Source organism: Grampus griseus, assembly GCF_964374135.1.
Source record: "Grampus griseus genome assembly, chromosome: 8".
NCBI lineage: Eukaryota > Metazoa > Chordata > Mammalia > Artiodactyla > Delphinidae > Grampus > Grampus griseus.
Genome location: NC_139002.1, coordinates 102,268,196 through 102,279,885, shown reverse-complemented (window position 1 = coordinate 102,279,885; position 11,690 = coordinate 102,268,196). Strand labels below are relative to the sequence as shown.

The 11,690-nt window shown below is 62.2% G+C and overlaps 2 protein-coding genes across 6 annotated transcripts in view; one reads left to right on the top strand and one right to left on the bottom strand.

Annotated features, from left to right (window-relative positions):
* Positions 1-268: 268 nt before the first annotated feature.
* RCOR2 (REST corepressor 2) lies at positions 269-4,214 on the top strand (the record flags this gene model as incomplete). Its single annotated transcript, XM_082659098.1, has 12 exons — positions 269-395; positions 1,126-1,182; positions 1,478-1,558; positions 1,797-1,849; positions 1,937-2,098; positions 2,206-2,330; positions 2,424-2,493; positions 2,583-2,798; positions 3,158-3,235; positions 3,353-3,410; positions 3,546-3,778; positions 3,900-4,214. The coding sequence occupies 12 exons, from the start codon at positions 269-271 to the stop codon at positions 4,212-4,214; spliced, it is 1,575 nt and encodes a 524-aa protein (XP_082515224.1).
* A 1,042-nt stretch (positions 4,215-5,256) lies between these two features.
* MARK2 (microtubule affinity regulating kinase 2) overlaps positions 5,257-11,690 on the bottom strand; it is a 57,491-nt gene continuing 51,057 nt past the window's right edge. For 3 of the 5 annotated variants that reach the window (XM_082659084.1, XM_082659087.1, XM_082659085.1), the window contains 4 exons: positions 10,909-11,166; positions 9,841-9,867; positions 7,830-7,874; positions 5,257-7,235 (listed from right to left, as the gene is read on the bottom strand). In XM_082659084.1, coding sequence (XP_082515210.1) covers positions 6,875-7,235; positions 7,830-7,874; positions 9,841-9,867; positions 10,909-11,166 — 691 coding nt within the window. In that variant the 3' untranslated portion in view covers positions 5,257-6,874. The remainder of the gene's footprint in view (positions 7,236-7,829; positions 7,875-9,840; positions 9,868-10,908; positions 11,167-11,690) is intronic. The other 2 variants (XM_082659088.1, XM_082659086.1) reach the window with 1 other exon arrangement.

Genomic DNA, 11,690 nt, shown 5'->3' with positions numbered 1-11,690 from the left:
CAGCCCCACCGGACCTTGCGCTCATCCCCCGCGTACCCCACTTCTACACAAACTTTTTTGACACCCTCACCCGGGGGGGTCGCGGAGAGCGCTGGGCTGCCCGCTGGGCTCCTGCCCCGCCGGACCCTAGCCACGCTTGACCTCCTGCCTCTCGTAGCCTCAGTGGCGACCTCTCCAGGCCGGGCCGGGCACGGCACCCCAGGCGAGCGCGGCAACGACCGCTGCTCTCCGAAGGCTCCCGCGCCCCCCGGGGCAGCTGGGCGGGGTAATGCCCTCGGTGATGGAGAAGCCGAGCGCGGGCTCCGGGATCCTGTCCCGCAGCCGGGCCAAGACGGCGCCCAACGGCGGACAACCCCACTCGGAGGATGACAGCAGCGAGGAGGAGCACTCGCACGGTGAGCCCGGAGGCCTAGGGTTAAAGGCGCACCGGCCCGGGGGGGGCGCGGAGCAGGGCGTGGGGGAGAGTTGCCGACCACGGGGGTATTATACGGATGGTTCCTGCCTTGCCTGTATTGGAGCCTGTGCCTTGCTTCTCCCCCGAGCCGGCACAGGGAATCTGGAGGCTGGGCCCCTAGCTGCCGAGGAGGCGGTCCTGCCTGCCCCCTCCCTGCCCTCAGTCCCCGAGGGACTCAGGCGTCCCTCCCTTTCACAGCTTGGGCTCCTCGTACCCTGCCACCTTGCAGGGGGCTGAGGTCTGACTGGGGCAGGAGCTGGAAAGACACCTCCACACCGAGCTGTGGGGCTCCTGTGGTGGGGAGGAGCCTTGGATTCTCTGCAGGAGGGCTGTGGTCCAGGTCTAGGGGCAGCCCTCCAACCCCCCCCAACTCACCCCCCCCCCCCGTCAGAACAAAGGGCTCTGCTGGGCCTGGGCTTGAAAACTGGCCCCTGTCCTCTCCCCCACCCCCCATGGCTATGGCTAGGCAGGTCTCTCCCTTTTCCAGTTTCTTCTGTGGCTGAGGGTAACTGAGGGGAAGATCAGGGAAAAGTGAGCCTCCTGGAAGATGGGGGCCCTGGGTGGTCAGGAAGGAGAACTCCAGGCCAGCCACCTCCCCCGCCACATCCTCCCGTCCTCCCTCCCTCCCTGGAGTCCTGACTGCCTCCCCCCACCCCCCACCGGCTCCACAGACAGCATGATCCGCGTTGGAACCAATTACCAGGCCGTAATTCCGGAGTGCAAGCCTGGTGAGTGGCAGGACAGGCTGTGAAGGGAGGGGACTGGAGGGCCCATGGCTTGGCCCTGAGCCCCACCTGGGGGAACCCTTGGCTGGCGCCCACTGTAAGGACAGGCGGGGGTGGGTGGCCGGCCCTGTGGCATGGTTAGTTTTCCTGCTCTGCCTTCCTGTCTGGGTCTCTGTCCCTCCTTCCCCTCTGGGCCTCACCTCGCGGGCCCCACTCCTCCGCTGCCCTCTGGCCGTGGGTCCAGGCCAGCGCCACCAGGCTGATGATGTCTTCCCTCCTTTGCTCCGTTGCCTTTCAGAGAGCCCCGCACGCTACAGTAACAAGGAGCTGAAGGGGATGTTGGTGTGGTCGCCCAACCACTGTGTGTCAGATGCCAAGCGTGAGTGGGGTGGGACCCTGGGCTCATGCATACCCTTGGGGGCTGGGGCCTGGGGTTCATGCCAGCTGGCAGCCAGCTCTTCTCAGAAGTGGGCTGGAGGCTGAGATGTGTGGGTTCAGCCCCTGTCCTGGGGCTCAGGCTCAGCGGCCTAGCCCCTGGGGGCATACCCCTTTCCGGGCAGGCCTGGCTTAGGGGTTGTAACCCCTCCTCCAAGACCTGGCTCCTCCCGCCCCTGCAGTTGACAAGTACATTGCGATGGCCAAGGAGAAGCATGGTTACAACATCGAGCAGGTGAGCCTTGGCCCCGCAGGGATTTGGGGTGGAGACGGGACAGTGCTGCGGGCAGCTGAGCCTGAGTTGTCCCCTCTCCTGGGCCAGGCACTGGGCATGCTCCTGTGGCACAAGCATGACGTAGAGAAGTCGCTGGCTGACCTGGCCAACTTCACCCCGTTCCCGGACGAGTGGACGGTAGAGGACAAGGTGCTGTTTGAACAGGCCTTCGGCTTCCACGGCAAATGTTTCCAGCGGATCCAGCAGATGGTAAAGCCCTCCACCCCCGCCAGTGCTCCTTGGCCCCTTCTTTCTGTTAAGCCTAACCGAGGCCCAGAGTCTTAGGTGGGCCCCAGCCTCTGGCGTTGCCCCTCCAGCTGCCTGACAAGCTGATACCCAGCCTGGTGAAGTATTACTACTCTTGGAAGAAGACCCGCAGCCGGACCAGTGTGATGGACAGACAGGCTCGGCGGCTGGGGGGCCGAAAGGACAAAGAAGACAGGTGGGGGGCTCGGGGAGGCTCTGGGTGGGGGTAAACTGAGCTCCTGGGGGTCCTGGCCCCTGCCTTACCCGGCCTTGGCCCCCGTGTAAGCAGTGATGAGCTTGAAGAGGGACGAGGAGCCGTGAGTGAGGGGGAGCCGGACGCTGGAGACCCCAAGAGAGAGGTGAGGTCCCAGAGCTCCTCTGGCCCTGCCCGCCTGCCCGCCCTCTCCCTGGGCTCTGCACCACCCACCTCCTCTCCTTTCCCTGGCAGCCTCTGCCCTCTCGGCCCCTGAATGCCCGCCCAGGTCCAGGAAAGAAGGAGGCCCAGGGGTCTCAGTACCGCCACCATCCGCTGCGAACTCGGCGGCGCCCTCCCAAGGGCATGTACCTGAGCCCCGAGGGCCTCACTGCCGTGTCAGGGAGCCCGGACCTTGCCAACCTCACACTTCGAGGCCTCGACTCCCAGCTCATCTCCCTCAAGCGCCAGGTGGGGGGCCCGAGGAAAGAAGGGGCCAGGCAAAGGGGACAGTCGGCAGCTGGGAACTATGATTGGGGGCAGCTGGAGGCGTAAGGGAGGTCGTGTGGATGCCAAGCCTGCCTCTGCCCCATCTTCTGGGCTTCTGGGTAACTTAGTGTTCTTTTCTGGACATTGAAAAAAACAAACCAACCTGGTCTTTGAAAAGGGGCAAACCCCAGTGTCTCCTCTACTGAATGGTTGTGAGGGAGAGATGAGGTAGACGGTGGGTGGCAAAGAGCTTTGCTGGGCAGTGGGGCCTTGGCGAGGGTTGGTGTTGACGGCCTCCCTGGCTTGGAACTTGATGTCCCTTCCTTGCCTTGCCTTCCCAGGTGCAAAGCATGAAACAGACCAACAGCAGCCTCCGCCAGGCCCTGGAGGGGGGCATCGACCCGCTCCGCCCCCCCGAGGTGAGGCTGCGCTTCAAGTCCGGGTGCAGGAGGGGGCAGAAAGGGGAGTTTCTCTTGGGTAGCAGGGCCTCTGTTCCCATATGTTTGAGTCTCAAGGACATATTCCTTGCGCCTCAGGCCAACACCAAGTTCAACTCCCGCTGGACCACGGATGAGCAGCTTTTGGCAGTACAAGGTGGGTGAGACTCGGAGAATAGAGCGCCCCAGGAGCCTCTCCTGCCCTCCGGGGAGCTGGGGCAGAGGGGGAAGATCAGGGAAGTAACTAGTTCTAAGGGGGTATTCACACCTGCTGCCCTTTTGACCCTTGCAGCCATCCGTAGGTATGGCAAAGACTTTGGGGCTATTGCAGAGGTGATTGGGAACAAGACTCTGACCCAGGTGAAGACCTTCTTTGTGAGCTACCGGCGCCGCTTCAATCTGGAGGAGGTGCTGCAGGAATGGGAGGCCGAGCAGGATGGGGCCCCTGGAGCCCCCCCGGTCCCCATGGAGGAGGCTAGGAGAGGGGCTCCCTTGCCAGCCCCGGCCCTAGAGGAAGACGATGAGGTGAGAAGGGGAGAGAGCGCGAAACGCTTCAGAGAACAGAGGAGAGGAACCGCCTCCGTCCTTAGCCTGGGCTGAGGGTGTGCTTGAGCCTGGTTTCTCACTCTTCTCTCGCCCCTCTCAGGTCCAGATTACATCTGTGTCGACATCAGGACCCCGAACGGGGCCCCCTGCGCCGCCCCCTCCTCCGCCTCCCACCTCGCTGTCCCAGCCGCCGCCACTGCTGAGGCCACCTTTGCCCACGGCTCCCACCCTGCTCCGCCAGCCACCCCCACTCCAGCAGGGCCGCTTCCTCCAGCCCCGGCTGGCCCCCAACCAGCCCCCACCACCTCTTATCCGCCCTGCCCTGGCTGCCTCCCGCCACGGTGCCCGCCCCGGCCCTCAGCCCGCACCCACCCTGGCTGGAGCCCCCCTGGAGCCTCCAGCACCCTCGCTCTGAGCCCTGAGGCCCTCCACCAACCAGAGGCTCCAGAACCCCTTTGCCGGACGTCCTCGGGGACCTCCAGCTTCACTGAGGACAGCAGAGACTAGAGCTCTCGCCAGGTCTTTCGAAGACCCAGCGCTGCCGACAGGGGCACAGCCTGGACCCCCGCGGGTTCTGCACGTCTTTCTGGCAGCCAGCCTGTCTCCACCCCCACCCCAGCCAGGGTCTGGGGCCTTCTGAGGCTGGCCCGAGGGTACTTTTCCTGGCTGGGACTGGAACGGCTGCCTCCTAGTCTGCCAGGGCCTGGCCTAGGGGTCCTGCCCTTCGTGTGTAGGGGGTAGTGACCATAGCCTGGGGGGGGGGCGGAGAGGACAGTTTAGTGTGTTGGCTGTTCTTCCTCTTCCCCTTCTTTTAGCAATAAGTCTGGGGTGAGGTGGGGAGGGAGCTGGAGGGGGGAAGTGGGCAGAAAGGTTCCTTGGGGCCTGACAGCAGCAGAGGCTGAAGAGGTAGCTCTCCAGTCTTCAGGGGGCCGGGTGGAAAGTGCCGAGGAGCCCTGAGGGTGCCCACTGTGCCCACCGCCCAGAAGTTTAGAGAAAGGAGGGTTGGGAACATATGCAGACATGGGTTTATTTTTCAATGTTTTTAAAAAATAAATAAAACCTTCAAGCTCACTGAATCCTCTTTCCCTTTTGGTTTAAGGGTCTTGGGCTTTGCTTCCTGTCTGTGCCATGAGGGTGGGGAGGGATCCCGCCCAGCACCGGCCTTTCCCCAGGCCCCAGACAGGAATCAGTTCTCCCCTGTGAGGCAGGCAGGCTGGGCCACATCTTGCCCAGGGGGACTGGGTCCCTGCCCGGTAGGAAGAAACAGGAGGAGGCAGCTCAGATTCCAAACATTCTCTTTATTACGTGTTTGATCCAGAGGAGAAACTAAGTGCAGGAAGGGGGGCTGGGTGGGGAGGGGCCACCTTGCCTGGGAGGCCCCCCCCCAGCCCCTGGCCACCACCCCCTTTGGGAGCCAAGCCTTGCCCTCCCGGCCCCTCGGAGCACCCGGGCTGTTCCATAGGGCAGGAGGGGGGAGGGAAGAAGGGAGGGGGAGCCCTTGGTGGGAGCCGGAGCCCGCATTCAGGGCTTGGGGCAGGAGGGCTGAGGTTGGCGAGGCCCCTTCCTGGGAACCAAGGGCTCGACTTGCCACGGAGCCAGGCCTGGGAGTGGGGTGATGAGTAGGAGTGGAGTCATCATAAATCAAAAAAAAAAAATAAAATAAAATAATAAAATAAAAAATAAAACCCATCACAAAAAATGTACAACTCAGGTGAGGGTAGAGGCAGCCTCTGTTCAGGACCCCCTCCCCCAATTTCTCAAGAACAGAAACAGCAGAGAAATAAATTAAGGGATGCAGCGGCTGCCACCAGCCAAGCGCCCATAACCAGCCACTCCCACGCTGGCTGCAGAGGTTAGCAAGCTGGGAGTCACTTGGCCTATCTGTCCCCCCCACCCTGTGGAGGGCAGAGGCTCCCGGCCCTGCTGCCCTGTCCAGCCTCCCGCCAGGCGGCCGGCCACGGGGGCCCCCGGGCAGTGTCTCCTGAGAGGAGGGGCGACAGTGTGAGGAAGAAAAGGCAAGGCCGAGAGATGAGTGGTGAGGGAAGTCACTGCTATGGAACTAGCTGGTGCCCAGATTAATGCCAATGAAGGGGAGCAGTGGGGAGAGGGACGGCGAGGGGGGCTGTGCTTTCAGACAAAGGCTCTCCCAGAACGGAGAATGCCCAGCGTCCCTGTTGCGGAGACTAGCAGCCCAGGCGGCCCCCTGGGGGCCGAGGAGCCCATCTGCCCTGCGGTCCCCTCCCCTCTCCCAGCCCTGGGGTCAGCCCCGCCTTCTACCCAGGAGGGGGTGGGAGAAGATGGCACAGACTTTTTGAGGAGGGGAACAAAAGTCCCCACAGCAGCTTGTGGAAGGAAATGCCCAGCCTCTGGGGAAGGAGGGGCAGAGGATACAGTGTGGAGGGAGGCCGAGCCCCGCGCCTAGCCTGCCAGCCCCAGAGCAGCCGCCAGTCCCACCGCTTCAGGGCTGTGCGGCACCCCTGCCCCCAGCCCCCAGCCGCCCAGGCCTCCAGCCCAGGGGCCTGAGGTCAGGGGAAGGCCACCTCTGGTGGTTTGCTTGGAGGGGAAGGAGAGGAGAGGGGAGAAGCCCAAAGTGGGCCTGGCGGAGGGCCTGACAGGGAACTCCACCACTCTTGCCTGAGAGTGTTCCAGCCCTGAGCCACCCTCCCGGGAAACCCCACAGATCCAGTCTCGACTGTCCCAATGGGGCAGGGAGGAAAGGTGGCCGCTGGGATTTTTTTTTTTCTTTTTTCTTTTTGGTAATAAAAAATTTCTTGGTTTAGGCGAAATACTCTGTGCAACCGCAGTACCGAGGGGGAGCCCTGCCCCCCACCCCTCCCTCCCCTTCCTTTGCCTCCTGTGGGAGAGAGGGGGGAAGGGGGACTATCTGGGCAGGGGTAAATGTGGGGGGGAGAGAACCATCTCCCAACCCCCACAAACATGGAAGAAGAAACTGAGAAGGGCGGGGAGGGGAGACACACCAATCCGTCTCTGCAGTCCCGCCCGGGCAGGCGGAGCGCCGGCCCCAGCAGCTAAGTCCGGCTGGCCGCCCCCGCCGCCCCCACTCCCGGCAGCCTGTTAAAGCTTCAGCTCGTTGGCTATTTTGGAGGCAATGTTTTTGAAGGCCATGGAGGTGCCCGATATCCGCTTAAACCGAACACCGTTGAGAGACAGCCGCGGCAGTTTGCACACCTCCATCTCCCACTGCACGAAGTTCTCGTGGCCCGGCGTGCCGTGCATGCACAGCAGCATGTACTTCTCGTGCAGCTCGCTCTGGCAGCTGTTCGCGTCCAGCACCTTGCGGATCTCACGCATCATCTCGTTGGGCTCCATGGAGCTCGTGGTCTTCATGCTCCACGTGAAGCGTAGCGAGCGGGGCTTGGCCTCCCGAAACTCCTCCTTTTCCTTGTCACTGCCGCCGCTGCCCACCACGTGAGGTCTGCGGAGAGGGCAGAGGCGGGCGTCAGGCGCCCCAGCCACAGGACAGCCCCCCTGGCAGATGGACCCCGAGACCAGAGAGGAGAGCGGGAGGGTGCCCGGGAGGCGGCAGTGCTGGAAGAGGGAGCGTTAGACCTGGCCCAGGGAGCAGAGGAGTGGGCGGTCTCATCTCTCAGGGTAGAGAAGGCGAGAAGCCAGCCCCTGGCAGGGGGTGACAAGGTGACAGCGCCATGCTTTCCTGGGAAGAGGGCAGGGTCAGGAAAGAAAGGGGAGCACGCGCTCAGTAGCCCTGAGCAGTTCACAGACTGGACAGAAAGAAGTGACTGGAGCTTGTCGAGGGGTAGGAGTCTAGAGTCCCAACCGCCTGGCCCAGGCAGGGCTCTTGCTTCCAGAACACATCAGACCTGAGGAGAAGGGCCCACACCCACCGCAGCGGGGCTGTGGGGGTCCTCTGAGGAAAGGGAGGCCCCAAGAGGGGGAGGACAGGGCGCAAGCATGGGAGGAAGAGCCGGGTGGCAGAAGGAAGAGGAGTGGGAGGCTCGTGGCAGGGCCGGCGGCCCGGGCAGGGTGGGCGCTGGCTCTGGCCCCCTCTCACCTGAGCGTCTCCACTCGGTCTTTGCTTTCAGGTTCATTCAGGTTCCTCAAAAAACAGAGCGAGGGAGAGTTTAGTGCTGGGACCTCTGTGAGGGCGGGTCTGGGGGAGGTGCCGCCGGTGGGCGGGCGGGCGGGACCCAAGCCCAGAGGCCACTCGCCCACCACCTAGCAGGCCAACATGGCAGCTCAACTGTCCCTCTCCAACAGGGAGCCCAGCACGCGGGGCCTGCCCCTCCCCACACTCTCAAAGACGGGTGCCGGGAGGAGCCAGGGGAGGAGGAGGGTGTGGACGTGCGGGCACACGCATGGCGCACACAGCCCACAGCCAGGGCTCGCGCGCAGGGCGGCTTCTGCACTAGCACCCCCTGAGTGGGTCTCAGAACTGTAGTCCTCTTGGAGGGAAGGGCGGGGGGGGGGGATAAATAGAGGTCTCTCTCAGGAGGCTCAAACGGCCAAGGGCCGGACCTCCTTTGAGTACGCCTGGGGCTCAGTGCCTGGGACTGGGTGGGGAGGAGATGGGCCCTGAGGCCCGCTGTAGACAAGCCCACCTCCCCCATTCTTTTATAACTCCCCTGCCTGCCAGGCCATCTGCTGATACAGAAGGGAGGACAGAGGGCAGAGCAGGGCAGACACCTTGGGAGGGTGGGTGGGGAAGAGGTCTGGCCCCGCTGAGCGGCTTCTCCAGCTCCTGGCTGGAAGATGGGTGCCTGGAGCTGGGAAATTGGGGAGTGCAGAGGAGGGCAAGGATGTAAGGAGGAGTGAGAGAGAGCAGCGGCAGCACATGTAAAAGGAACACAAAGACACAACAGACACACGAATGCAAACAAGTGCACTGCGAGCAGGGAGCCTGGGCCGTGCAGGGGAAGGAGCCTGGCTGCTCTCTCCGGCCCCACCTGGCTCCTGCCCTGTGGGTGGAGGTACCCTGCAGGGCAGGCCCCCACTGGGGCCCCATGAGTCAACAGCCAGCCATGCAGTGAAGAGCTGGGTGGCGAGCAGCGGGTGGAAGGGGGAAAGCCTGAACACCCTGTCTTGGCCGTCGTTCTGTCAGCTGGGGCACCAAAGGGGCTGGGCTGACGGCCTTGGGGAACCAGGGCTCCCAACCTGGCCCTTGGTCCTCAGCTTGGTATTTGGCCCACCCAGGCCACCAGAGAGGATGAAGACAGGGCCAGGAGTGGCACAGCCAGGAGCTGGCCCAGGAAGGGAGACGCCTGAGGGAGGGGGGATCTCCCACTGTTTGGCCAGGGCTTAGGGGTAGACGGCCCCTGCCCTAGAATGTCCCAGCTTCTGGCTCTTCGGAAGTCACAGGCCATAACTGGAGAACACAGCCCAGAGAGGACGCAGCCTGATTCATCCAGAAACGTCTGGAGGTAGGAGGTATGCTGGGGTGGGGGTGGGGTCGGCCTAGTTCTGCAGGAGCTGCCAGAAGGGGGTGCTGTGCCCCGCTCGTGAGGCAAAGGCTCCTTCGGCCTGGAGGCGTCAGGCTGAAGTCTTGAGACCCCAGTGTCCCTGTAGTACCTCCAAAGTCCTGCCATCCCAGAGGACAGGGGCAAGAGGCCACACAGCCCTGAAGTTCAGGGCACCAGGGAAGGGGAAGCCCAGGAGACCCAGAATGAGATACCATCCCAGATGCACTTTCGACCCCGGTGGAGCTTCCTCAGAGCGCATGCACAGACACGAGAAAGGGCTGGAAAAGGAACCCAACGCGCTTGGGACCAAAACCCAGGGTAGGGGATTGGGGGGAAGGAGACAATCTTAAAGGGAGAATTCCCTGAGAAGGTCCCCCTTGCTTGGGGACAGGCCCATCGTTTTCAGAGTCATTTGCCCTGAGTGGGCAAACGTGGCCTTGTGGGCCGCCCAGGCAGAGGCCGTCTTCATCCCTTTAAGATGGCAGAGAGAGGACCCCACAGACATGGTTTAGCAGATGCAGGAGGGAGCAAGAGCCAGAAAAGGGGAGTTAGTGATGGAGGCAGGACACAGGACACAGACGCACACACAGCGGGCTCAACGCCTACCTTCTGGCAAACCTGAAAGACAGATTTCTAAAAAAACAAACAAAAAAAGACAAAATAAAAAAAGAAATAAAAAAAAAAAACCAACAAGACGGTATGTGGATAAGCAGGTGGGGAGTGGGCTTTACAGGTTCAAGGGTTACCCCACTTGTGGAAGAGCCGCTCAGCGAGACTAGAGTCCCAGACATCCCCATCTGCTCACGCCCCACCCTGCAGCCCTACACCCGCATTCCGGGGCTGGAAAGGGGCATGGCTTGGCTACTCTAGCTGAGTGGAATGAAGTGCAGGAGGAAGGGCAGACAAACCTGTTCTCTCCAAGGCTCCTGCTGCTTCCTGAGCTACACTAAGATGGTTGAGGAAGTGGTGGGATGGAGACAGGGAACAGCCCAAGAGGCCACATTACTGGATGCACCTCAAGAATCAACGCTGTCCTTTTGGGTCATCAGGGGCCAGGCGTGAGAAACCTCACGAAGAGAACCTTCACCCTGGTTCCCACCCTGACGTAGGAAAGCGTCAGAGTGCCTCAGGCTGCAAGGGAGCCATCCTAGGCCCCCACCAGCTATTTCATTTATGGCCTTCATCCTGGCAACCCCCAGCCCCCCAGCAGAGGAACGTGGCAGAGGGGAGTGGCTGCAGCCAGACAAAACCGACTGGGTGGGGAGAAAGGAGGTCAAAGGGGGCAAGACAAGAGACCAGGAGAAACTCTCCTTGCCGGCCCAGCCTGGCTCAGGCCTCATGACTTTGCAGCTGCGTCACCAAATATAAGTTTCCATGGGAACCCAGGAGAGACGAGGGGGGCTTTTATTTTAGCATCTGAGTTCACACTCTCCTAGAGAGGAGGCGGCATCGGCCATCTGCTCGGGCCAGAGAACAAGGAGTTGGGGAGGCCTGAGAGGGACGGATGGGTCTGGGCATCTCAGGTGCCAACAAAGACTCAATTTCTTAGGCTTCCTGAGGTTTCTAACGCTGGGACCTGATCCCAGCTCTAACCCCCGGTGTCCTCATCCCCACCCCCAGGCAAGGTGGAAGGCCTGGCCTCAGCCTCTCTGCCGCCCTAGGCCCCCTACTCACCTGCGTACAAACTTGGAAGTGAACTTGCTGAAGATGCTCCCCGAGGCCCCCCGCCGGCCCTGGCTGTTGCCGGAGGGAGAGGCTGGGGTCACACCGTAGGGCAAATTCTGCTGGTCCCGCACCTGCCGGAGCTGCCCAGCGTGGAAGGTGCTTCGACTGGAAACACCCCGGGGAAAATTAGTTCGGTCTGGGGCTCCACCGCTGCTGCTGATGTTGTGGGCGGAGGGGGAGGCGACAGGGACACGCTGGGGGGCTGTGCTGTGAGAAAAGAGGTGGGGGGTGGGGAAATGCATCAGGGCATGAGAACGCCATCAGCACCGAGCATCTGGAGCTCCCTGGCGTGGGAAAGGGAAGGGGGACGCTAGGGCAGAGGCAGCCATCACAGAGGACACAGAAGGAAGGGGTGTGACCACTGAGGACACCAGTAAGGAAGATGTTTGGGTGGAGGGGGAAGGAGATGGTTTGGGGAAGGGAGGGGAGGCAGGGAAGGATATGTGTGTGGAGAGCAGTACAGGATGGAGAGAAGAGGCTCCTTGGGAGCTAGGCAGTCTGGAACCTCAAGGGGACAATGTTGACCAACCCTCAAGGATTGAGTCCCTGTGATGCTGACTGTCCCCGGGGTCCTAAGGAAGTCCAGGAAGGCTCAGAACAAAAAGGCTTCCTTCTGGAGCCTCGGGACGGCTTCTTGCATATCTGTTCTGAGAGGGAGAACTGGAGGAAAAGAGGGGCATTAAGCTATTTTTTGTGTCCTCTACTTCCTGGCTGCAGGGGACAGCCATCTC